The 27508-nt window shown below is 41.9% G+C and overlaps 1 protein-coding gene across 3 annotated transcripts in view; it reads left to right on the forward strand.

Annotated features, from left to right (window-relative positions):
• mid1 (midline 1) overlaps positions 1–26167 on the forward strand; it is a 33316-nt gene extending 7149 nt beyond the window's left edge. The window contains exons 1-11 of one of the 3 annotated variants that reach the window (XM_079518726.1): positions 9208–9425; positions 11481–12202; positions 14887–14946; positions 18093–18188; positions 18976–19083; positions 20990–21138; positions 21229–21356; positions 22402–22545; positions 23766–23927; positions 24028–24235; positions 24658–26167. In XM_079518726.1, the coding sequence (XP_079374852.1) occupies positions 11537–12202; positions 14887–14946; positions 18093–18188; positions 18976–19083; positions 20990–21138; positions 21229–21356; positions 22402–22545; positions 23766–23927; positions 24028–24235; positions 24658–25006 (2070 nt within the window). In that variant the 5' untranslated portion in view covers positions 9208–9425; positions 11481–11536 and the 3' untranslated portion in view covers positions 25007–26167. Of the gene's footprint in view, positions 1–9207; positions 9426–11480; positions 12203–14886; positions 14947–18092; positions 18189–18975; positions 19084–20989; positions 21139–21228; positions 21357–22401; positions 22546–23765; positions 23928–24027; positions 24236–24657 lie in introns of those variants that run through there. The other 2 variants (XM_079518727.1, XM_079518728.1) reach the window with 2 other exon arrangements.
• The last annotated feature ends 1341 nt before the right edge of the window (positions 26168–27508 follow it).

Raw genomic sequence — 27508 nt, forward strand, 5'->3', positions numbered from 1 at the left:
GGTCCATTTGGTTGCATTTGTACTATCAGAGTTACTCTACTGTGTAGAAGATTTGTGTGTTAGGTTTGGGTTTCCAGTGGGTGAGGTGGAGACACTCTCGGAAACCACAGCATAGACATATTCTTTTGGAGTGGTTCAAACAAAACACAACGGAACCACTTCCCAATATGCTTATTTCAGCTCTGCAGGGGCGTGACCTTGGTGCAGTGAGCAATATTCACCAAAATAATAGGCACTGCCCTCAAATAACCCTGGACTATTCAGCATTAGACTGGAAGTGGAATGTGTGTATAATATACTGTATGATTTCCCTGACTGGAAATCAATCTCCTCCTGACAGAACAGGACCCCCACTCCCCCAACCCTTCCAGTGTTCCTGTCGATAGCTTTGAAAATTCAATTGAGAGAGAAATCAAATGGAAATGGGTAATAATACTATACTGGATTGCATCAGAAATATAGTAGCAGTTCATATGTATGTGGGTGAAATATGCATTATGTATGTGTGTGTGTGTGTGTGTGTGTGTGTGTGTGTGTGTGTGTGTGTGTGTGTGTGTGTGTGTGTGTGTGTGTGTGTGTGTGTGTGTGTGTGTGTGTGTGTGTGTGTGCGCGTGTGCGCACGTGCGTGTGTGCGTGTTAGCGTGAGAGAGAGAGTGTGTGCATGAGTGAGTGTGTCCTACATATTTTTTAAATTAGGGCAATTGATGCATGCTATATGATACATACATCCAGACTGCTACATGTAATTTCTATAGGTCTTCTATGGCAGCTCCAACTGCTGGAGAAAGTGCCAGGCAATGGAATAAGCCTTAGATGACACACTTATAGCATGTCTGTTGTCTCTGCCTACTGTACTGTATGTCTGGCTATAGGATGGTAGCTTGAAGCTATACTTTACTGTTGTACGGTGGTGTGACACACCGAAAAAAGCAGATCTACAAGCTCACAATAGCATTAAAGATGTGGAACGTTGTGAGATTGTAGGTGGGCTGTTTTTGCTGTGGGACACCGCAGTACAACAGAGTATAATTTGGGCATACTATTTATACTTTGTGTGACCGTGTCGCTCAACAAAAATAACCGAATTTCAACAAAAACGCCGGACTTGTGTTTTCAGCAAGTATAAATTAGGCTAAGTTTTGTCTGGGTTTTGTCAGGGTCACTGGGAGCAGAATGACCCCTGGCGGGACTGTTCACAGTGTCTTTTGTTGACAAATTGCTGTGCCTTTTGTCAAAAAGGCAACAAACCAGTCCTTAGAGAAGCTCCCGGGAATATTAAGGGAAGTTGGGAACCGGTGAGTGACAGCCAGCAGTAGGCCTGAGTGAGAAACAAGTAGCCTTTGAAGATGGTGCAGCGGGGTGGGGGGCACGGCTTGGCTGTGAAAAGATGAGAGTGGCATTTGGCTCAAGTGCCAAGATGCACCATGCGGCTGTTTCACTCTACCATGGCAACGGAAGCTTTAGACTTGCCTCTCCGTCCCCTACCGAGGGCCCGAACTGTACAGAGCTGCCATGAGAAACAGACCCACTGATGTAAGGAAGGCAGTCAGTGCAAAACAATCATTTATTTGGTTTCCTTTACCTTATGTGCGATACATTTTAATTAATTGATAAGTTCTGTAGATGTTGATGTCTGTGTCGCCGTTGACCATTCTGGCTTCATTTCCTGGCTTTATTTCCTACTGTCATGCAAATGAACAAATTCATGATCAACATTGCACGTTAGCTCAGCTGAGCCCACCCCCAAGCACCCCCCAATTCATCATGCTGTAGGCCACCTCTGTTCCCTAATGGCCAATCAGGAAGCCAAAAGCACCCTCTCTACCTCATCATCAGGTCTTGATTGACAGCCTCCCACAGGAGGAAGGAGGGGTGCTTTGGGGGGTTATTTACTTCCCATGTTCTCAAGGGACTAAGTTAATGATCCCAGCCAACCAAACGGCACAAAGAGGGAAAAGCCTGAGAAATCTGTGCCTGCTTGAGTCATTTGGAGCAGATTCGGCTTCCTTTAGAGGGGGATTAGAGGAGAAGTGGCTTTGTCAGGAGAATTTCAGAGATAGCAGAGGAGTAGCAGAGGCGAGGAGGAGAAGTCAGAGAAATAGAGAGGCTTCCTGGAGCAAGCTTGGTGTTGTCTGCGGAATTCCCGTCTCAAGCCGTCAGCTCTGTCTTCATCTATCACCCAGGCTGGGGAGGTAAGGGATAAGCCCACGGATCTGTCTTCCAATAGGTGACATTCAGCACAGCAGTCTAATTTTGAAGTCTGTGCTTTACCCTGAACTCAACTTAGAGAGGTCATTTCTTTGCAGAGGAGAAAAATACATTTTATATACAGTGTATTCCGTACATAGTCTATATACACAGTAGGCCTATATATCGTTTTTTCCGGAAGGAAAAAAACAACAAAATATTTGATGTTTTAGATTTTTTGTGTCATAAATCAGTGCTATTGAACACCCTTTAGGTCTGTGTGTTGGTTAAAAAAAATTGAACCAAAGAAAAGTGTTAAAAAGCGCTTGGACAAAACCCTCCTAACTCCACTTGAGCTGGATGTTTTTTCATTTCCTGAAATATTTTCATTTTGGAGTTAGGTGGTTTCTTCCATATATATATATATATATATATATATATATATATATATATATATATACTGTATACACGCGTGCGTGCGTGCGTGCGTGCGTGCGTGCGTGCGTGCGTGCGTGCGTGTGAGAGAGAGAGAGAGAGAGAGAGAGAGAGAGAGAAAGAGAGAGAGAGAGAGATTTTCGACCAAGTAATCTTTTAATATGTGTACATGTCTTTTTGTGCCATGACATGAGAAGGGCTCTTGTTTGCTGGTGGGTTTGTGTGGAAAACCATGGATGGATTATAATTGACAGCCTTGAATGCATTACAAGGCTGAGACAGCTCGCAAAATGTGAAAGTTATTTGATTAAGTTATTAAGTTATTTCCCTTGGCCTCTCATTTATTTTTATACTTTATCGGCCCCATGCAGTCTAAACTGAAACACAAGGCTCTCTCTGGGATATTACCACCGGTCCAATCTGGCCATACTGGGATCCCAGTGCCAATATACTTTGATGTGGTGTTACCACACGGGACAAACAGATGCTGTATGGTGTGATACCACATAGCAGCTGACAAAGGTCTTCTCAGGTAATGACATAAACAGTTCTCCTGAAGAGGGAATCTTGAAACAACAAGAAAGTGGCCCTGATGAAGGCTTAACCGCCGAAACGTTGGATAAGGATTCTGTCTTAACCTGCTGTCCTAATAAAGTATTGGCACTCTGGCTATTGGCGTGTGCAGCCACTTTCTTGTTGTTTCAAGATTCCTTCTTCAAGTTCTCTCCCGTGGGCCGGCACCACCAAAAAGGACTTTCGTGTGCGTTAGCATCCTTGTGCACAATATACAGTTCTCCTAGTCCTACCTCATAATTATTAGGTGGCTCTAATCCAGTAGATGGTGTGATGGCATCATTGTACTGCTGCCAGACTTGTCAGCCTGCACTTGTTTGTGTACGCAAAGTTTTTCCACACTCTGTCACAGTCACAGAGCGGTGAGCCGTTGCCAACTATCTGAGATAACTTTAAACACTATTCCTGTGTCTGTTTCCACACCAATGAAAGCATTCACATGGTAAAAAAGGACCGTCTGGTCACATCGGAGAAACAAGATTGTTAGTTTATTTTTGGGGAAGCTTGCCTGAAAATTGTAGATAAGTGACCCATTGTGGATTGCTTGGTTAGAGGAAATTGTTATTTGAAATGAAATGTCAGTTTCTTTTCTAGCTAATGATTTTGTCAGCCTTTTGATGGGGGTTGTTCATCCATGTTGGCATGTACTGCAGGCAGGGTCGTGGACTTGGACCGGAGGTCACGCTCCTCTCATTCCGGACAGCCTAATGACATCATTGATCACTAGTTTGGTTATGCACCATTTCCTTTGACTGTATTGAGTTTTACGTCTGGCACGGCACAGGCAACCAATTGCAATAATCCAGTTTGTTGAGGATATGGTGTTATGTGTTGTACTGTAGCCTATGCGACAGTGGTACATATTCACTCAGTTAATTTGGGGAATGTTTGGTTAATGTATTTAACATTCACTTTTTTGAACGTTGAACTTGAAGCAGACTGACACACCTACCCGGCAGAGGTCCTGCCCCCTATGTGTGATTGGCTCCTGCAAAAAAAAAGAAAAAAAGATTGCAGCCCACTGTGGCTAGATGATCGAGCTTCAAACAATTCTCAGTGTGCGAGAACAGACAGGGTGGGCATTTTCATCACGGCTGCTGCTGTTGTTTGTATGGGCCGAGGGAAGGGGGTTATGGGGTCACAGAACTTACAACATACGGCTACAACTCTTGAAGACGACCACACGAGGCACTGAGCCAGTGTTGCAGTGGATCTGCTTTGTACAGCACTAGTATTATCAACACTGACCAACTTTAAGATTGCTCTCTCTGCCTGTGTATGGATGTAATCATGTGGCAGGTAAGACTGCAGCTTTACTTCTAACTTGGTGAAAGTGAAAAATGTGTGCTTGGTTGTGGTTGTATTTCTGTCCCCTGCTGCCTCGCTGTCTTCATGTTTAGCCAACAAAACATTGACTCATCCCAAGTTTCTATGCCTCCAGGCAGGGCTCGGTTTGAAGGCTGAAGTGACGTGTTCCCTTGTTGTATTCAGACTCTATTATGTTCACTTCTGATCTATGTAATGCTAAGAGGACAGGGATAAGATGACCTCACCAGAGGCGCAAGGGGTTATTAGTCAGTTTATTGTTTATTACTGATCAAACTGAAAGAAAGCACATATTTGTGTGGCCTATATCCTTGTCCTATACTATAGCCTTGTCATGTATATAGTACTGTGGAAATAATCCCTTCCTTAATTGGGTAGGCTACATCATTTGCAGAATGCTGCTGAAATGTCTGCATTAACCTAATGTCAGATTTGGCATTTATAAATAATCGTTGTTGTGGCAGTACAGTGCAGAAGGTCTGAAACATGTTTAGCTTAGATTTACACTTTTAAGTGGTATATTACTGGGTTTACTTTGATGAAAATTAAAACACCCTTTCTTTCCATAATCTGACAATATTATGACACAGTAAAGGTTTTATTGTATGCTACATTGCCTTATGGCATATGCTATGCTAATTGGTATGCACAGAATGTGTAACAGACATTGAGCTCAACATTCTATACCGTGTGTAGTTAAATTGAGAGGTGATCTGAGACATGGCATTTGAATTACAGGCGTTCCTTCATTAATTAGTAACTTTTCCTTGTTGGAAGTATGTTAAACACGTCTCCATCAGACCAGAGCACCTTTGATCACTAGCCTATGGTCACCATGGAAACACAAGTTGGAAGCACACTTGGGAGCACAAGATGCTTTTAGACACTAACTAGTTGAATTACTGTATACAGCAACATGGAGATATGCTAAAGATAGAAATACAGATTTAGCAGCCTAATACACAGGCTGCTAAACAAAGAAACTCATACATTTATTTGTGCAAACGTATGATCAACTTTGAGAATTAAAAACTAACTCAAATAAAATAAAATGAAATAAACACATAGTACTTACTACTTAGTACATAGTACACATAGTACTTTTAAAACAATGTTGATTGTAAGGAGTGGAGTGTAAGGAGTTCTTTCAACAGTGGACTTACTGTAGGTTGAGGTAATGTTTATTTCATATAATAACCACAAGATGTCACTCTTTGACTGTATTTATAACAATTTTAATTGGCATGGAGACAGATCAGTTATGGCATTTGAAAATGAGCTAATTTGCTAATTACGAATCTACGATATAAAAGTGCCAATTCCATGGGACGTTGAGGATGTTTATTGGGATATGTTCTATGGAATTTTAATGTTCAACGTTTAAGAAATTGCTGTGAATGCAGTACAGTACTTGACAGTGATTGATGCCATTTCTTTACATGACGTCTAAGGCATGTAGCCTTGTGCAAGGAAAGTCACAATCTGTGAATGTTCATGTGGTTTTGGAATGAATGCAGCACATTTTCCTGCTGATGCCACCTGCCAAGCCACAGAGAGGAAATGAGAGAGTTTGGTGTTTCTTATTATTGACCAGGATAACCTGCAGAGCACACAGACAGCGGTGCTGCCAGGAGACCCAAAGGACTCTATTCAAAAGAATCAACCTTTTGTTTTTAATGTTTGGCTGTAGATATATTGATACAACTTATTCCCCATTAAGTCATTGGCCTGGTCATAAGTCTCAAGTTTCTAATCTTCAGTTGATTTGAGGAAACACATTATAGTCTCATAGATTACCGTAACATTTCGTCAGATTGCCTCATTACCCTGATCTGGGACTTCATTATCAAACACCTGTGCTCTCAGGAAGGAAACAACGCCAACATCTGAACTGATTATCCTTTATTCAACTCTATAAAAACACTGGCTGCACAAGGTTGCCAAGCATAGGGCACTACCAAATACTTATCTGTTTTACTTTTTTAATGTCATTCTTTTGACAGGTGAGATCTGAATGAAAAGCTGAAATACGTACTACTGAGTTCCCTGATCAACTTGACCCAATTTGTATTTTCTCCTCCTGTAAAGTGGAATCCCATCTAAATGTATGTGGGTCAGCACATGTAGGGCCTCGCTGATAATAACAATAATGTGTGCCACTGTAGATCAGGCAGATTAGAGTCTGTCTAATCATCTGCCTTGTCTTGCCACAGCTGTAAATCACATTAGGCCCGAGTGAACCGATGCATTGAGCCGTGTGCTGTAGGGAACAACAACAGGCCAGTCATTGGTCACAGCTATGCCGTGAAGACACGATTACAGATAAACATGTTAGGTGTCTGCCTCGGGAAGAGGAAAAAAGAAAAAGGGCAAACTATCTCTGTCAAATACTGAATGGATCAAGGCCATCATTAGGGGTGATAAAAGACCGCGACCAAAAGGATTAGAGAATGCTTCAACAGGAAATTGTCACCTTATCTTGGAATGCATAACATTTTCCACCTCTAAATGGCTAATTACTTGCTTATGAATGTATTTATTTTTTTAACCTGACATCCAAGTTCAATGTTTCTTTCAGAAGACATTGATAAATGTACATGGCTCGAGCCGAGTTTTTCTACATCCAGCTGCTATACCTGCCATTGTTCATGATTAAACACCTAGGCTTTGTTTATTGTTCTAATGTGCCTCAGCAATCATGTGCAAGACACACAACATATTCGGTAAGAAATGTATGTGCGACACATTCTCAGTGGAGACATATTGATTATTCATGCTGATAGCTTTGCTCTGTGTAAACAGACTTGTACGTTAACGTTGCATGTTCTTGGACTATTGATTGTGGCTACTTTTCCAGACGTGTCTGAATAATAGTTGGGCTAAATCTGTTTGTGAATATAAATATTCATTCCGCTCATATGTATACCCACTGTGTCAAGACAGAAGGTTGGTGCTTGCTTAGGAAATTGATCATTATGTCAAATTCATGCGTTGTTAATAAAAGTTTCCTAAGTGAGGAAAAAGCTAATGCGACAAGATCAGCACAATAAGATCAGGTTTTCTATGTGAAAATGTCCGTTAGCTCCCATGTGTATGTGTGTGTGAACATGTGCCAGATAGCGTACTTTCACACAACCATTGAGCGTGAACAGACAAACTAAACTGACAAGTCGGAATCTGGGAATCTGTTGTACTTGGAAGAGTTTGTTCTAACAAGGGCTGCCAGAAGTGAAGCCATGCATGTGAAACGTCAGAATAAAATAGGATCAATATAGGTTTTATTTTACCGTTAAAGTTCTTTTTGAGGTCCTGCTCAAAACTTTACATCTTACAGATGAGCCTCCTCCTCTGACACCACAGAGGAGGCATTCCTACCCAACAGGAGGCTTTAGAGGAAGCCTGGAGAATGCCATTCACATTCCTGTGCTTCTCTACCAGGCAAATACATCTTATACACACCGCTTTGTCTGCACCCGGCCAGGGTTTTAATATCTACAGTATGTTTCTGTCTGTCAGAGAGGATATTCATTCTGCAGCGTCCCCTGAAAGACCGGAGAAATCAAATGGATCCCAGTGGGGGTGTGGTTGGGAGTAGAGGTACTAGAGGCACATGGTAGGCAGATGGCACCTAAATTGGTTCCCACATAGGAGGGGGAAATGATACCAGTCTTGAATATAAAGTTCATCCACATTGCCATTCTGCTATGTCAGTGTGGGCGCTTAGTTGGCGCAATAGCAATATTTGGTTGATGGAAACTGGAGTGAAGATTTTGAAGAGTCTGATTGAAGTTGAAATGATTCCTGTCAAATTGAAACGCTTAACGCCGGATTGAATTTTTCATGAAATCCTAGTGAACCTGTACAGTCTGTTGGTGGAGGCAACAGCCTGTGATGTAATCTTTTGCATTCCAGGTCAGCCCGTTGTTTGAGAGCCGAGGGAATCGGAGATCCCCGTTTCATGTTGCAGATGAGTGTGTGTGTGTGTGTGTGTGTGTGTGTGTGTGTGTGTGTGTGTGTGTGTGTGTGTGTGTGTGTGTGTGTGTGTGTGTGTGTGTGTGTGTGTGTGTGTGTGTGTGTGTGTGTGTGTGTGTGTGTGTGTGTGTGTGTGTGTTTATTGATTGAATAGTTCTTAGAGAGAATGTATAAACAGCAACAGAGTACAGTCAAACACTCAGTCCAAAAGGGATAGCACCAAAAAGCCTTTCTGTTTTAATCCCCGGTGACAGACTCAAGAAAGGTTTCGCCACACAGGGCAGCATTGTGCCACTGGAGAGAGAGAGAGAGAGAGAGAGAGAGAGAGACAATGAGAGAGTGGGAGAGAGAGAGGCAGTGGGGACAGTCAGTCATAGTGGGAATATGATCCTGATGCTTTAACTGCACTCCTGCACTGAGGACACTAGCCTGCTTGTCGGGGGGGCATGAAGAGCATCAGGCCAGGGTTCAGGACAACTTTGCCTCCGCTTGTGCCCTCCCTCTCTTGTACTGTTTCTCTCTCTCTCTCTCTCTCTCTCTCTGTCCCTTACTGTCCCTCTCTTTTTTTCCAACTCTCCCTGCACTCCCTTGACTTCCAGTGCTGGCCCGCTCTCCTACCGTAGGTGGAGCTGGCTTTCCTGGAATTGTGGGGCAGCTTTTCCTGTTGTGCTCTGCTACAGTACCTCTCTCTCTCTCTCTCAGTCGCTCTCTCTCGCTCTCTCGCTCTCTCCCTCTCCGAGTCTCCTGGTTAATGACAGCTCTGATGTAGGATTACTGGACTATGAAGACCTGCACCATCTGGATCCCACCGTCCGCACCGATGCTCATGGCTTTTCCGCTCTCGTTGTCTTAAGTATACTTTCATGATCCGGGTCTGAAGTTCAACCATAGCCGAAATGTCTCAGCTGTGCAAAGCAGGGCGAAATCCATCGGTGGGTAAAGTAAACGATAATATGAATGGGAGAGCTTTTCCAGAGTGCGTATGGTGTGTTGGTGTTGCTCCTGTTTGCGCTGGCGTCTTTCCACAGTGTTACTTTACAGGCTTTTTTTGTAACACGATGATGTCATCAAAAGCCGGGATTAGTTTCTATTGTACTGTACCTTTTGCATTATACTCTTTAAACAAAGCGCTTTATTCTTTTCCCCCCCTCTTTTTTTATCTGAATGGAGTCTTCATGACTCACCTGACCTGTTTCTCATGTGACTAGACCTGTGAAAGTAATGTACAGCAGTGGTTCTAAAAGCGGTGTGTGCCCAAGGCACACACCAAAGGGCAAGTCAAAGTCGTATGGCACACCTGTATTAATATCGGTGCAAAGTAGCCTTTATAATGCATGTTATGTGTCTGTAAACATACATTTTTTATTTACTAATGCCAAGTAATAGGTTTAACTGCTTACGCCCTATTTCATACACAATGTACTGGTATTCTAAATTAAAAGATAATTCTGAGATATTTCTATAGTTAGTATAGTACTATATATAGTATAGTATTAGTAGTATAGTATATTTTGCATGTGTAGTGTGGTTGTCACAAAATCCCAAGGCCCAGCTGGACTTACCTCACAGCACAGCTCTATACAGTGAACCCTTTCTTTACACACTTTAGCCTTTCTCTATTTTTGTCTTTTTGATTTTAAGGGGGGGGTTCCCCTTTGTGCTAGATATGTCTTTGTTTCCTGTGAGCAATTTTCTTATCTGCAATTAAAAAAATAATATAAAGAACAGAAAGGAAGTGATTTAATCGTTTCAGGGTAAAGCCCCTTCATCTCATAACCAGTTACAGGAAGCTGGAGTTCCAATTAAGGCTACTTATGTATGCACCAATGAGTTGTGTATTATTCACAACTGTAAAGTGGAGCGTGGAGATTTTAAAATTAGAGCACAAATCAAGTTTTTAAGTGGTTGCTTAGACAACTATAAATTCTAAATGGGTGAACTGGAGTTAATGAAAGAATGCAAAAGCGCAGTAGTGTCAGAAGGCCTCATGTTTTTACACTGTGTTTTTTCCCCCAACTTCAGCCTGATGACCTGAATAGTAGAGCGAATGCTTTTGATCCCCATTAATGACCTGCAGACACCTGCATTTGGCTCAATGTCCGTAAAGAAACCACAATGGTGTTGTGGGTCCACAGGTGATCCACATACACCGGGGACAAGTGCAACAATTGTCTCTTGTGCAGTACAGTGGGGATAGTCGAATGCCTCTGCAGATTTGAATAGAATGGAGGGAACAAACCCAGGTCCTCTGCCCTGGGGTAATTGCTTTATCGACACAACTTCAAAAGGCTACTGGCCAGATAATGAGCTTTTGCCTTCTTTCACACATAATGAGTGGAGGTAGCGAGTTCACACAGGGAGACGCTTTGGGCACAGCGCGTCCACTCGCAGCTGTGGTGTCTGACTGGCCTGGAACAAAGGCTTAGTGTCCAGGATAGTGTGGAGTCCCAGCCATGGGCAGGCTAGGGCCAATAGGCTTCTGCTTGACTGAGTTGTCAGCACTCGGTGGCCTGCTGGCCTGTGCACAGCTCTACAGTGAGAAACACATGGAGACAAGCTAGGCTATTCTTGTACCCACTGAAATGAGTCACTGCTGTTACATCATCAAAATACACCCTGACAGACCTCTCAGATCAAATATTTAGGGACATGGTGGGGTATGTTTTCATTTTTCTTGGTTCATAAAACATTTCAATATATTTTCTGTATTGTCTAAGTGCCCCATTTCCCTCTATTAATGCCAACAAATTGTATTTACATTTCCAAATGACAATGATTGTGTTTTACCATAAAAAATGCTAATAAAGTTGTGATATGAATGAGGCTTCCTTCTAAAGTTGACCAAGCAGCCTTCACATTCTGGGAATTGTGCAAGGCCGCTCATTAATTTCTATTGAGGGAAAGATGACAGCCCCCCGCAGCTTAAACCTTTTCAGTCCCGCAACCCCTCCTCCCCCGTCTAATTCCATTCTATGTCATCTTCGCAGATAGCTGATCAGCTTCCCTGGATTTCGCTGACAACACTGCTTTGTTTTGCCTGAAGATGGAAACACTGGAGTCGGAGCTGACCTGCCCAATCTGTCTGGAGCTCTTTGAGGACCCGCTGCTCTTGCCCTGCGCTCACAGCCTGTGTTTCAACTGTGCCCACCGCATCCTGGTCTCCCACTGCACCCCCACCGAAACAATACAATCAATCACCGCCTTCCAGTGCCCAACCTGTCGCTATGTCATCACCCTCAACCAGAGGGGCCTAGAGGGACTCAAACGCAACGTTACCCTACAGAACATCATTGACCGCTTCCAGAAGGCTTCCCTAAGCGGACCCAACTCTCCCAGCGAGACTCGCCGCGAGCGGGCCAACCCTGAAAGTAAAGCCATGACCCGACCCAGTGACAGGGTCCAGTGCCAGTTCTGTGAGCAGGACCCTCCGCAGGACGCAGTGAAGACCTGTGTTACCTGTGAGGTGTCCTACTGTGACGAGTGTCTTAAGGCCACTCATCCCAATAAGAAGCCATTTACAGGCCACCGTCTAACCGAGCCCCTGCCGGACTCCCGTCTGAGAGGGCTTATGTGTCTGGAGCACGAGGAGGAGAAGGTCAACATGTACTGTGTCACAGACGAACAGTTGATCTGTGCCCTGTGTAAATTGGTCGGTCGGCACCGAGATCACCAGGTTGCAGCTCTCAGCGACCGCTACGAGAAACTCAAGGTAAGAAATGGTCTGCTCATGATTAAGCGCATGCGCTGGGGAGCTTGAGGTTGATGAGTCACTATCATACACTGACGATCCTCACAAGCTCAGCCCTTACAGATCAAAGCTGATTTTTACTTTCATGTGTAACCTCTATTAAAGGGCCATACTGGTGGTCTGCCATGTTTAGCCCATTGGCTACGACTCACACAGTATACTCGACTCGATCACGGCTGACCATTTTTTGTGCTGTGTTTGATTTCTGAGGAATTCACTGTTCATTAAGAAAACCTTATATTTTGAAAACAAAGCAATACTGCCTCATCAAAGTTGGTGTTGTGACTTTATATATTGTCAATTACTTGCAAGAGAGGGGGAGAGGTGGTGGAGTTAGTTGCTTTAGCACAGTTTGAGGGTCCAATGGAGTTAAGAGGTTTTGTCTAAAGCGTTTTTTTACTACTTTCCATTGGTTCAATATTTTCAAAACAACACACATATTTTTTGTATATGTATAGCCTAGTAAAGGGAAAAACATGGCCAAAGATGTCATAGGACATGTGTGGCAGTATGGTTATTTAAGCTCCTATATTACAACCGCGAAAGCAACTGATAGTTTTGCTGATTTCCACAATATGTGGACCAGGGTTTATCATTTATTTATACGATCATTTTGGAGGGTCAGTGCATATTAATGAACACCACACATACAATGCTGTGTAAACACACCGGATTTAGCAAGAATGCTAGTTTCCATCCGTAGTCCCCAATATATATCTTTGCTGTCTGGAAGAAACTCCAAAATGTTCCAGCTCAAGTGGAGTTAGGAGGTTTTTGTCAAAGCACTTTTTAATACTTTCCATTGGTTCAATATTTATTTTAACCAACACACAGACGGAGGGTGTTCAATAGCATTGATTTATGGAAGAAAAAATAGTTGGTTTCTTCTGGACAGCAACAAATCGCTGTCGGGAGGATACCACCTAACTCCAATTTTTAGTTTTTAGTTTATTTGACATAAATCAGTGCTATTGAACACTCTTTAGTGTTGGCCCAATAAGCAGCTGGAAATGAGCACAGAGTCAGGAGGTAAAATGCAGCCACATCGTGATTTATTGGTGGTGTTTATGTCTGTGAAAATATTGAACCAAATATTGAACCAATGAAAAGCAGTAGAATGCACTTCGGACAAAACCTCTTAACTCCATTGGACCCGGCCTCAAATGTCTGAAGCAACTAACTCCACCACCTCTTCCAGAGCAGAGATATAATATATTGAAAAGTAACAATAATATATGTAATAATATCATTTGTACCAAATGATCACAAAAAATATCAGAAGCTTGTTAATGCTTTTCAGTGGTTCAATATTTATAAAACATTTATAAGACCACCAACATTTACTTTCAACATTTTTCAAAACAAAAATTTCTATTAGGCAAAAATGTTTTTCAGAATATAGTAGAAATATATAAATATTGCAGGAAACAAATATAATCGCTAGCTAATATACTTCTACTATATTCTACTATACTCTTTGAGTAACTAAATGTTGATTGTTTTGAATAAAGTACTAATTCATGTTTAGAATGACAAAGTCATTCATATTCAAATGGTTGCTTGTTAATTCAGCAAGTAATTATTTCTACGAACGTGATGAATTTTCATTTTATTATTGTAACAGACTGAAAAAAGATGTAGCATAGTCATCGTAATTATAAATAATACTTACAGTACTATACCCATTATGTGAAGTTACTAATTTTACGATTAAAACGACTTCTTCAGTCAGTTAGAATTTACAGTAACTTTAAACCTGGCATCTCTAGTTTGGCCATGTCATGAAATCTTCTAAAAACAAATATATATAAAAAAGTGTGGCATTATAACACGTTATGAGCTTGTAGATCTGCTATTTTCCTGCAACCCTGTTGTATGATTAAGTATCGCACAGGGCTTAAGTGGTTAAACTAGTGATATCTGTGAGTAGTAGGAGCCAAAGCTATTGGAAACAGAGTCTCTTCTTTGAGGGTTTAGAATGTAATTACAGCCAGTGAAAAAGATTGCTTCCAGGGCTCCAGGTTGAGCAGAACTGCTCACTCTCACCACATGGGTGCACATTAATAAGGCATCAAGGGAAGATACTGTTTGGCTGGAACATACAAAAAAGGTGGCTACGCATTCCTTCCATTTTAGACTTGAACGAGCTCGTCAGAAGAGTAAGATTTGGGTTTTGCGGGTCAGTATTTTGCCAACACGCACCGTGGGACACTAGCAGGAATCCAGAAACCTCATGGGACCATTTAATGGTCTATTACAAGTGAACCATCCAGCGTTTCTTATGGAAATTGCCAATCAGATTTAATCATTTAATCCTAACACAAGCAAGGGAGGGTTCTTTCAACTCCAGCGCATTCTGCAACCTATTCTACACGGTGTCCATTGCATGGAATCCTAATACCAGTTGCTTTTCTGTTCTAGTTCGCCCCGAATACCACTGCTGTTCATGCATGATACACAAAAGGTGGTTTACTGTATTGCACTGTCCCTTAGTTACTCTCACAATAAGAAGGGCCGGTGGCACAACATGCTTGGTCACAGTGAAACCGAGATGCCGTAATCGTAGACTGCAGCTCTTCTGTGATTCAGGCCAGAGCATGCGTCTTAACCTGTCCTCTTTGTTTGATCATGCTATCATTGTGCAGAGATCTCCAGGCCGCTATCTCAGTGAGTGGAGTGATCAGGCAGACCAGGAGAGAGACCAGGTGACCTTACAGCATCTTTCTTTTAACGAATCAACATTCAGGGACAGATTTACTTTACTGAGTAAATCAGAATGTTATTTTTCAAGAGGGAACTTTTAGTCTAATGTACTTTTTCTTTCTTTCTTTCTTTCTTTCTTTCTTTCTTTCTTTCTTTTCTTTTTGCTATTTGGTTCTCATTTTATTTCCCTCTGAAAATAACAGGAGCAGATATTTGCACTGATTTTAAAGGTCAGTCAATTAGAGGCACAGAGAAGCGGATGCGGTCTTCATAGCTTCTTGTGTGTTCAGTGTTGTGTTGCATTGTGCTATAGTCTGCCGTTGGAGTATGACTCTGTTTTCATCTTTCATTGGCAAAATGATGTTATTGTGGACACTGCCACCTTCCCTTGGGCTGTTCTCTTTGAGTTCACTTCCAGATGATTAAATGTCAGTGGCAGATGTCTACCCTATTTCTCACATGCAGGGAAACAACACTCACCATGGTTTTCTTTCATTGAAATCCAATGGCCTTTGTTTGTTATCACTCGATGTAAGTGGCGTGTGCATGTGCGTGTGTGTGGCATGCTCACATGTTTGCGTGCTTGCACGTGTGTGTGTGTGCACTCCTGTGCATGTGTGTGACCACAATCTGTTACTGCATCCGTTATGAATATTGCAAACGATATGACCCTGAGAGCTATGCTGGGGAGAGCCAAGTGCTCCTGGCAGGTTCAACCATACCAGACAGGTCTTGGGAGAGGAGTGAGACGAAAGGCAGCACACTGGCCCTCCAGGTTGGGGGTTGGGCGTGGCACTAACAATGGCAGCCCATAAAAAAAAACACTGTTACAGAAACTACAATGAACAATATTACAAACTGTAAAATCTAAATTACTACTGTGAGAGAGACATTTTATGTTGCATTCGATTTCTCATTGCATTCAAAGAATGCTTCCCACTGTGATAGCAGAGCTCTTATGTTTAGATAGTTCTCTCTGTGTGATAGACGTCTCTTTCCTAAAGTCATTTAAAACCTGATGAGAGGAAGGATTGCAGCTTCCTCTTGAATGGGAAAAGCTTTTGGTCTCGCACCTTTTGACTTGGCCATTCTCTCTTCCTTCCTTGCTCCCGTGTCAATGTTTGGAATTTTATTCTGTGTCAACATTTACAGTTGTACCCATTTTTATCAAGTGCACTGACTGCACGGCACAGTAGACTGTTATTGTTCTGCCTGTGTCACAACCCTTCCACTGCTTCATGACATGGATTTAATGGATACATTTTAGCTTTATATTAATCAGAAAGTAGTTATTTTCCAGTAGAGCTGACTAAATAATTCATCATTTGTGTCATATTTTCAGTACTTCTTCCTGAAATATATTTGATAAGATGTAATTCTATTCAGTTAACTGGAATCACTGCTTGACACATACAGTGAAGCATGGAGAAGCTAGCAGTTAACAGAGTCAAGTCTTTCAAATGCTGCTGTCTTGACTGTCTGTAAAGTTGCAACTTTAGATGGAGGGTACAGAGTAGACCACTATAGCATGATCAATAATAATCAAATGTTATGTGACATTCCAGACATGTAGGACAAAAGTAAGGGTCAGATTGTCTGTGCGCCTTGTAGACAATACACACTACTATTCAGGCCACTTGCCTAATATTCATTAGATTCTCTTAGATTTTTTTTGCTTTTCCCGGAACATTAAACTCAGCATTATTCTTAAGGAGTATCAGGCTCATATACAGTATGCACTTAATTTAACTATTTTGTGAATTTGATTTAGAGTATGCTATACGGCTCAGGAGCCACGTTGATGCATTTTATTTTATTTTATTTTTTCGTACATTTCTGAAGTTCTTTGTTCCTCTCAGGACGTCTTAGCTCTTGCCCTGCAACTTTTACAGAGCAAGGCTGATGGCTTTCTTCACCTCCTCTGTCATATAAATAAAACATTTTTCTAAGAGCAGTTAAATAAAAACGGAGCTATTTTAGTGCACACTGATGCACATGCCTCATGAAATCGCAATGTGGAATGTCTGATGTGAAAGAACTTTCACCACTATTTTGCAACTGATTTGAGAGATAGGCCTACTGTAACTTTAGATCTTTTAAAGGAGCATTCAGTGATTTGGGTGATTTGGAAAACCACCCAGTCCGCCCCGGTAACAAAATGTGCACATGCACGCTCTACAGTGGGGGGAAGTGCAACAGCATGTGCACCAAGGCCCACATGATTGGAGGAAGGCCCCTCTCATCCTGATTGGATGAAGGCTTTGCCACCCGCCACCAAAACTGAAACTAGGGTTTTTTGACCCCAGGGGCTCACTGGGGACAGGGAGGAACTCCTTATATGGTCAGCACACTCTATAGTAGGTAGGATTATCCAAATAAAAAGAAAAAATAAGTGATATTTGAATGAAGCGAAATCACTGAATATACCTTTAAAGAATTATCTTTCGCAGTTAAATTCTTTGGTCAGATGCAAACTTTTTTGCCTTATTAGTTTTGATTGAGGGAAATTCGGGCCGTGATGTTGAAAACTTGCATGCATTTGGGGCGGCTTAGCACAGAATTGTCTTGAGAGTTACAAACTGTACGTCTGCAGCAGAAAAGTTAAGAATCTTTGATGTAGCCTACATACTGAATGTCAGTTTCACAAAATAATTCACAGAACACAATTTAATCTTAATAGAATAATCCTTTGTTTCAGACTTGACGCATTGTTGTTCCGCAACACAGAGACATCTGGCCACCCAATTAGAATTAAAATATGCAATTCCAAACATGAGCTTTTCATCTGAGTCATTGGTGGGTGATTAACGCAGCTAGGGTTTGAGTTGCCCAAATCTCTGGCAGATGCTCCGCTATTCCACTCTAAGCTCTGTGAGTTCCTCAGACAGCATGATGGAAGTTTTGGCACGTAGAGCGGATCAAGAGGGGGTTTACTGACTGATCACAGACCAAATCTCAACGAGCCTCGCATCCACAGTGACAACGCAGTCTGTGGTCGCTCCGCTTCTCCTCCTCCCCACATTATTGGACACAATATGGTCCCGGTGATCCCCTTCACTCCACCTTCCTCCGTTCCTTCAGCTGTTTGCAGTTTAATAGTGCATAACGTGCAGTGAAAAATGTCGCTTGTCAATTTCTCTTTCCACAGCAAGCGCTCGATTCCAACCTGAGCAGTTTGATCAAGAGGACCAATGAGCTGGAAACGCTGATGGGCAAACTTATTCAGACCTGCCAACATGTGGAGGTACCAATGTTCACTCAGACCTGTTCAAGCGATGGCTCCTCTCCCAGTTTACAACACAGCAAAATCCTCTGTGTTCATTTAACTCTGAGAGTGTTCAAACGGAACCAAATGGAATGGTGGAACCAATTACTCTCAGAGTTAAATGAATACTCATGATTTTACACTGTAGTCTGTACACAGTAAAATCCTCAGTTTCAATTTAGCTCTCATTTAAGGTAGATGGTATCTAGCTTACAATGAAACATAAATGAGATGACAGGCCTAATATCTGTGTACCCAGTGGATATATACATTTACAGTAGGTGTCATAATGTCACTTTCTTACAGGCCTATCCCATTGTTAAATCAAAGAAAGACTGTGGTATATTAATTGTAGTTTTTCTTGTGGAAGAAATGCAAAACTAAGCATTTGACAGCTATTTATTTGTACCCGGGTGCAAGCAGTTAGCTTTGGGAGTTGCTAGGTAACTATTTTCCAACAACTGTACTCTAATATTTTGTCAAATCAAGTGTCATTAAAAGAAAAAGATAATTTGGTTAAAAAAAGAGAGACAAACCGCTATCAGTTCACGCTCAAGCTTACTCCTCAGACTTGCCATAACAATGTGTGTATAATTGAACATTTATTTTACTTTAGAAATTCGATTTTGTTCTGTCACCTGGGGCTTGTGTGAATTGTCGAATCATAGAATCAATAAAATATGCAAATGCAGCTGCTTAAATTATCAGAGGAACAGTCAGCCATTATTGACTATCTCTCAACTGTCCTTACTCTATGTCCCCTTAGGTGAATGCATCGAGACAAGAAAACAAACTGCTTGAAGAGTGCGACCTGCTGATCGACATCATACAACAGAGGAGACAAATCATAGCCACCAAGATAAAGGAAGGAAAGGTATTGCTTTATGACATCTTGCTTGCTTCACTGTCCTTCAACTGTTCTAGTTTGCTGATAACTCATACTATGAAAACAATATTCTGTGCAGGACAGATCATATTGTACATTTATTCTCTTTATTGTAAGTACACTTTCTGTGGCTAATTATACTGTAATCGAACTTTAATGCAAAGGATGAAGCTTTCCATTGCTGTACTTAAACGATAAATGCCCTGATTAGGTTTTGTGAAAGATGGGAATTCCACTGGTTTGTTGCTTAGAAAAGAGCTTCGCAGCTCATGGTAGCTTAAGATGTCCAAGAATTATGTGGATTGCATTAATTGGTTTGATGATTAGTGAATAGGGCAGGCAGTCTGATCTGTCAGAGTCAGCCCACGCAGATGAGCTCATCATCTCTCACTAACATCAAGGTTTAGAAAGCTGCCTATATTGCACTGCAGTCTGAGACTATAGCATTAGAGCAGCCTGAAACATATTGTTTTCAGTGACGAGGTTAATCTATACCTCCAGGAACAAACATGTACACGGGTATACATCTTTGAATACATGGTTTTGTTGTGTTACTGTAGCGTAACATGATATCAGTGTTGTCAGCTCATTGTTTTGAAACAGTCACTGTACTGTGGAGCTAATTGGTTTGTTTTCTCCTGTGTTCAGTATCAGTATTCACGCTCGCTGTAATGGAGTGGTTTTGGCACAGTGCTCACGCATTCTGACACAAATGCACTTTGCCTCTTGAATCATTTCCCTTCCCTTTACCCCCCATTAGTTGCCATTAGAGAGCCTGTGGCATGCTGTGCCATGTCCAATGTCAGAGTAAGATCAGCCCTGCTTCCTGTGATCGGCCCTCTGAGGAGGAGGACTGCTTCCTTCCTCACCCCGTGCCTCTTGTCAGGTTAGAGGCTGCATTCTGCATCAGGGCCAATTGGGCCAGGTTTGGGGGGGGGGGGGGGGGGGGGGGGGGGGGGCGGTTACCATGGTAATGTTATTCAGGAGACATATAAGCTCTCACTTTCTCTAGGCTTAGGTTGGCGGAGAACGCTGGGGATGCCATGGTGATCCATGTTAATCCAATGTTGCTGGCAAACAAACGTGTGTTAATGTCCGTAGGAATAATGCTTGTGAACCTTAAAGAACTGCCTAACAAAAGTTAAGTGACACATGGAGCTGAAGCAGAATTTCTGAATGTTTTAGAGATTTTACATTGCATGGATTGCATTTTTATAGCGCTTTTCTAAGCAATCAAAGCACTTTACAATGGTCCATTCATATATACATTGGGAGGTGAAGTGGCGAACAGTCGACATCAGCGTCCTAACTTCCCACATTCACAAACCAATGGTGGCAAGCTAGCACCAACCGACTCATTGGGGGCTTGCCCAAGGACACTTGGCTGACATGTGGACAGGAGGAGGCGGGATTCAAACCACCGATTTATTCTGAGCCGCAGGCGCAACAGGTTTGCAGTGGTATGAATTGACCCTTTGCAGGTCGGTGCAGTTTTGGCATTCTGTTGCAAGTGGTTGCAGTTGCAACTTGTTGGTGTGGTGTCATTTGTGTGGATTGGGTAAGAGGCAAGGTTTGTCCAGGGCTAATCTCACTAACTGCCTATATGTTTTTATATTTTTTTAATATTTAACTTTCATTTAATTATGAAAGTCAATGGGGGTCAGATCGGGCTGAAACCATGCCATGTCTATGATGACATCATAGACCACTGACAGACTGCTGACAATGCATGGTGCTGTGATGCATGTACCTTGTACTAGGTCTACATCAATCAATCAATCAATCAATGGAGGACAATTAAGTGCTCACATTTCCACTTTTTTATTGTACTGTATTGTACTGTACTGTGTATTATAGTAAGCAGCAAAGCTAATTCTGTTTATTTCTTCTCAAGTCTGTGCGGTTGAGGAAACTGGCCCAACAGATAGCTGGCTGCAAGCAATGCATAGAGAGGTCCTCCTCCCTCATCACTCAGGCTGACCAAACCCTTAAAGAGTCAGACCCTGCCCGCTTCCTGCAAGCAGCCAAAAGCACTTGTGATAGGTGAGAGAAAGGGTACAATAAATGGCTGCAATATATTCCCATAGCTTGATATGAAAGTTTAACATGTCACAATGGGCTTGTGTGTTCCAGAGTGTGCATGGCAACCGCCTCCTCTCAAATCCTGATACCAGAAATAAACCTGAATGACACGTTTGATACTTTTGCCTTGGACTTCACGAGGGAGAAGAAAATGCTAGAAAGCTTGGACTACCTCACAGGTTTGTGGAGCCTAGCAAGTTCATGATTTTTATTTTTTCTTGACACTAAATCTTCCATTCACTCACACATTCACTCACCTTGCAACCATGGTACCAACCTACTCGGGAACAGTGTGGGTGTTTTGCTCATCGACACCTTGATACAAAGCCAGGAGGAGCCATGGATCTAACCGTTTCGGGTTCCCAGACTCTACCCCCTGAGCCATTCAGTATAACTGCTATTGTCAGATTTATCAGCTATTTTCTGTGTGCGACACAGCACACAACCAAGTATAAATCAGACATTACTATAACCTACGTCTTTTGACCTCTTATTTTTTCCAAAGCACCTTTCCTGTGCTTCCTGTGTGCTTACAGTACATACACGCGCATCTAATGTAGTTGCAGCACTTTCAGCCATAGGCTCACACTCCCCCCGAGGATGCACATGGAACGATACAGACTCTCTTTTATGCCAACTGCTATCAGACTATACAATGCATGCATACAATGCATAAGAACTCCCCCCCCCCCCCCCCCCCCCCCCAATGGCATATGGTCCTTGGTGGTGCTGGTCTTGTGTGGTTTATGTCCTTTTTGTGTTCTGTCCAGTAGTTTTAGCTTTATATGTGTCACATTGTGCTGTTGTAACGCTTCAATTTCCCCTCGGGGATTAATAAAGTATATCTCATCTCATCTCATCATCTCGTACTTTTCAGGAGGCAAAAAACAAGTCTTCAGTTTTAAGTTTATTTTTTTAATTAATTCAATATACTTTTTTATTGTACAGGCTTAGGGCACAATGTGTAACACTCATTGAACTCCGTATGAGGGCTATGGCTGCCTGATGCCTCAAGGGAACAGTAAACTACTGTAACTCAATTACAGGGCATATTGCTTTCCCAACAAAAAACGATTTGCAAAGCACCAAACCTGTACAACTGATCTCTGCAACTGATTACAGGATTCTTCTTTTGCTTGTTTTCTCCCTCCAGAATGTAATCCACTCTCCACAACTCTGACAGTTGTCCTAAAAGGACGTTTGACTTTGTTTTCCCTTTTGCAGCGCCAGCTCCACCAGTGATCCGCGAGGAGTTATGTACAGCTTCATATGACACCATCACTGTTCACTGGACATCCGATGACGAGTTCTGTGTTGTATCATATGAACTCCAGTATGCCATTTTCACCAGCCAAGCCAATGTCATCAGTAAGTTAAACACATGTACCCTAGCCGCAATTTGCCTAGCGAGTAGCGACCCTATTCAGGGCAGGTCATAATAGGCGGACATTCAGGAAAACCAGGACAAAATATTCAGCAGAAATAGCAGATCTAATACTACTACAATTTTCACTATACAATATGCATATATTTTTGGGGCTTTTATGCCTTTATTATTGATAGTACAGATGTACAGTACAATGAAGTGTAGGGTTTCAGTGGTTAAATGTGTGGCTTTTCTCATGGAGTAAGTATTAATGTTTGTTGTGGAAAACATCAATAATGAGAGGAATCTTTCTGCAGAGTCCTCCAAATGGTTTGAGGGATTCATTACATTATCCAGATGCAATAAAGCATTCATCCTGGCAATAAAGCATTCATCTTGTCTCCTACTTCTGTGTGGATAATAAGATGATAGAAAAATCTTTGGCACAGATTAATCTAGATCAGACTACAGTCAGTATGAAACTTCAGACAGGCTGGATTCCAGTCCAGATGTAGATTACAGGTCCAATATTGGCCCTTCACTGAAGTGGGTGACTGATTGTTTGAACAGATCATACTAACAAGGTCACAGCGTGTTCAATTAACTAATCTGCCCTCTTCTGCCCCAGTGCCCAAGTATACTTTGGTCGAGTTGGAATGCTATTGTACTTTAAGGGTCATGTATTCCCAGAGTAGTGTCAACTATAGGGGGTTAAAAATAACTGTACAGTAGTTACACTGTATTGTCACACAAATGCGTTCAAGGGGCCCCTCGCCCCTGCCCCGAGTTTGAACTGAGTCAACAAACGTATACGTATACAGATTGACATGTAGTTGTCAATCATGTAGTGTAGTTGCTTCTGATCCCTTACAATTTACAATTTAGGCATTTAGCAGACGCTCTTAATCCAGAGCGATTTACATTAAGCAAGAACAAAAAGCATGGGAATACATCACATATGTAAAATGCATTTATCGCGAAACATGCGTAAGCTAAGAGCGTAACTAGAACATATCTATATAATGACACTATACATATAAACTATAACTAGAACATATATATATAATGACACTATACATAAACTATACATATATGCTATACTATGCTGTACATATATACTATGAAGTGCTATGACTACATGACATGCTGTAAGTCTGTTTCAAATGCTATATAAGTCTAAGAAGTGCTGTCTATGAATAATCTGTTTCTGCCTCGGCTGTAGGTTTGTGTAACTCAGCAGACAGCTGGATGATAGTGCCGAACATCAAGCAGAACCACTACACAGTGCACGGGCTCCAGTGTGGCACCAAGTATGTTTTCATAGTCAAGGCCATAAACCAGGCGGGGAGCCGCAGCAGTGATCCTGGGAAGCTAAAGACCAACAGTATGTCTTGTTCATGTAGTATATTACCCTTGGAAATTATAGAATATATTCTGCAAAACTATACCAAGCAAATCAAAACGCTTTAAATGCATCTTTGTAGGTCAACCATTCAAATTGGACCCAAAGTCTGCTCACAAGAAGCTGAAGGTGTCCCATGACAACCTGACAGTGGAGAGGGACGAGGTGTTGTCGAAGAAGAGCCATGGCCAAGATCGCTTCACCAGCCAGAGCAGCTATGGGGTCACAGGGAACGTCTACATTGACAGTGGCCGCCATTACTGGGAGGCGTTGATAGGAGGAAGCACATGGTTGGTAACCATATTGAGATGTGTCTTATAAATTATTATGGAGAACTATTTTTAAATTATGTATCTAGGTCACTTTAGGGGCGATGAGTCGCACCTGCTGTGATTATGTGGGAGTTTGGCACACAGTGGGGGTGACAGACAATGGAGTACATCTTTATATGGAAGTCAATATGACCTGAGGCTGAGGAAGATCCACAGCGGATCAAAATGTTGTCATTTTTGTAATAAAGCATGTGCGCACCCTGCGTCTTTTAACTGAGCGCACCCTGTCTCTTTTAACTGAAGCCTCTTTCAGCTATACACACAGTCGATGTGTGTATAGCTAAGTTTCCTTTAAATTATGTATCTTGTGAGATTTGCTATGCCAGAACATTTTGGCTTTTTAACTGAAATTTGCAAAACTTTCTGTACTTTCCTACTAGGTTTGCAGTGGGCATTACTTACAAGTCGGCACCGAGGCATGAGTGGGTAGGCAAGAACTCAGCCTCCTGGGTGCTGTCACGTTGTAACAACTCCTGGGTGGTGCGTCACAATAGCAAGGAGATGCCCATTGAGCCTTCCCCCAACCTGCGACGGATTGGGGTGTTGCTGGACTATGACTCTGGGTCTCTGTCATTCTACGATGCTGTGGGCTCACAGCACCTGCACACCTTTGACATTGCCTTTGCTCAACCGGTTTGCCCTGTGTTCAATGTGTGGAACAAATGTTTAACAATCCTCACTGGACTGCCCATCCCAGATCACCTAGAGGGGACAGACGGCCACAACTAAGAACCTGTCTAACGGGATCTATCCAGGCAAGAAGGACCACAGACTCTATTTGCAGTGGGCAAGATCAAAACAGTAGCTAAAAGGATAACAAAGAACGGCTTTGCAGGCTTCATAGATATTAATTGATGCTTTAAATCATTATTTGAAACATGATTTACAAACATGTCTTAGAAACATGTCTAGCTTATGTTCATGCTTTGCACTTTCATGCACATTGCTCTGCTGGTTTGTGTTGAGCAGTGGTGGACAGTAACAAAGTACAACTTGAGTATTGTACAAATGTTTTTTTGTGTTTGTGGGGGAGGGGACTTATGACTGCTACTCCACTACATATTTTTACTCCACTACATTTCTAGGAAGGGACCCCCGGGACCCAAACAAATAATAAAAATACAAAATAGCTGATCTACAAAGTCATAGAAATGTTCACAATGTTTTTAGGTTTTATAATTCAAAATGTATAAAGAAAATGTACTTTGTAGTTGTACTTGAATATTTAATTTTTAAAAGCATGTACTTTTGAATACTTAAGTATTTTTTACAAGCAATTACTAATCTGACCTAAGTCATCTGAGTAACTTTCGCTTGTTGAGTTGAGTTACTGAGTAATATTTGATGACCAGGAGTATCTATTCTTTGATTCAAGTACTGGTGTTGAGTACTTTGTCCACCACTGGTTTTGAGGGTTTGGTTATAGGAATAGGGTATTTTGAATTGCATTGCAACTATTTTCATGCAGGGTCATTTCATGTTTGTGCCTCTTTAATGCATTTGTTAGTTAACAACATCATTTGAAACCGTTTGAGTAATGAGTACAAATGATAATCTTGAAAAGTCATAACAACAGTTCTACAGAATGGACCAAGTCAACCACAGTGCCCTACAGCCTACACTGAGCATAGTGAGTCTACAAATCATTTTCCATGCATCTTTTCAATGTCTTAGCACTTTCAGCACACAAAAGCCTGCCACCTGACACTCAAATTGTCTTTACAGTACTGTTGCAAATGTTTTTAAAGAAAAGAAAATTGTAAAGATTGGATACATTTTTAAATAATTTTAGAAATGTATTTTAAACTGAATTTGAATTATTTATTAATTGTAAAGGCAATAGTCAAGTTTCTTTTGTAAATATAATTAAACAGACAAATTTAAAATTAACATTGTCAATTTATTGATGTTGGCCTCATACAGTACAGAATGAACAGAGAACGTGGGTCACTGTACATTAAATGTCTTGACCTGCTCTATACTGTATGTAAAGTGTCATGACATGAGATCACCTTTATTGTGATTTGGTGCTATATAAATAAAACCTTACTTGACTTGTCAAACCTACTCTGCACAGAAAATACTGTTTAGACAAATGTATATTGAACTAGAAATGCACTCTCTCTCGAGATGCCAACTTGCGCCGTGAAGTGCGCTCACCACTGCTGGTACGACTGTGAGTCCTAAAGCTCTCTGCTGCTGTCTGGGTACGACTGCTGCTCTGAGTCCCTATAGAGCTCTCTGTCTGGGTACGACTGCTGCTCTGAGTCCTAGAGCTATCTGCTGTTCTAAATCCTTTAGATCCGTTATTGACCTTATACTGTACCAACATTTAAATGTACCTTAGTTACGTCACCAAGAATGGTGGTCCTACATACATACATACATACATACATACATACATACATACCTTATACCAACCTTGAAACGTACTTTAGTTACGTAGTGGCAGCGGTGGCCGAACGGATTGCGGAGCGGTCTTGATACCGGAAGGTCGCCAGTTCGAATCAGCGGTCCGACACGTTAAAATTACCACCGCTGAAGTGCCCTTGAGCAAGGCATTGAACCACTACCATGAAATGTTCTATGAGCAGGGCCTGGCTGGAAACAAGTTCTTGAGCTTAGCCCAGATACCCTGGGTAAATATAGTAACTTTGCTTTGCTTTGCTTTGCTTTGCTTTACGTCATCAAGAACAGTGGGCCCTTATTGGCTGGTGGAGTACACCGACATTCATACATACCCATCCGATCGCAGTACTTGCGCACTCTGCTTGCGCAAGTAATAACATCAAGATGTTTCATCACTTATCAACATAGACCATCACCTTCATGAAACTTACTTACGCTCTTCGCCCCCAATTGGGCATACGGCATTGATAATGTTCCTCCACCTATCACAGTCTTTGGCAACCAGTTGTGCCGTGCCCCACGAGAGACCCATCTCCAGCAGCTCAGCCTCTACAGTTCTGCACCAGGTGATCTTAGGTCGGCCTCGTTTCCTTTTCCCCGGGGGTGGTCAGAGGGCCACTTTGGGGATCCACTCTGGGGGCATTACATACTGTGTTTGGACGGGACAGCACATAATACGTGTATGTGCTGTCCCGTCCAAACATATACTGTATGTATGTGTATGTGTATATGTATTTATATTGCATTGTATATAGTGTTCAGTAATATTATTACTGAACACTACACATACAATGCAATATAAATATCCCGATTTTAACAAGG

This window comes from Electrona antarctica (genome assembly GCF_951216825.1).
Source record: "Electrona antarctica genome assembly, chromosome: 13".
Taxonomy (NCBI): Eukaryota; Metazoa; Chordata; class Actinopteri; order Myctophiformes; family Myctophidae; genus Electrona; species Electrona antarctica.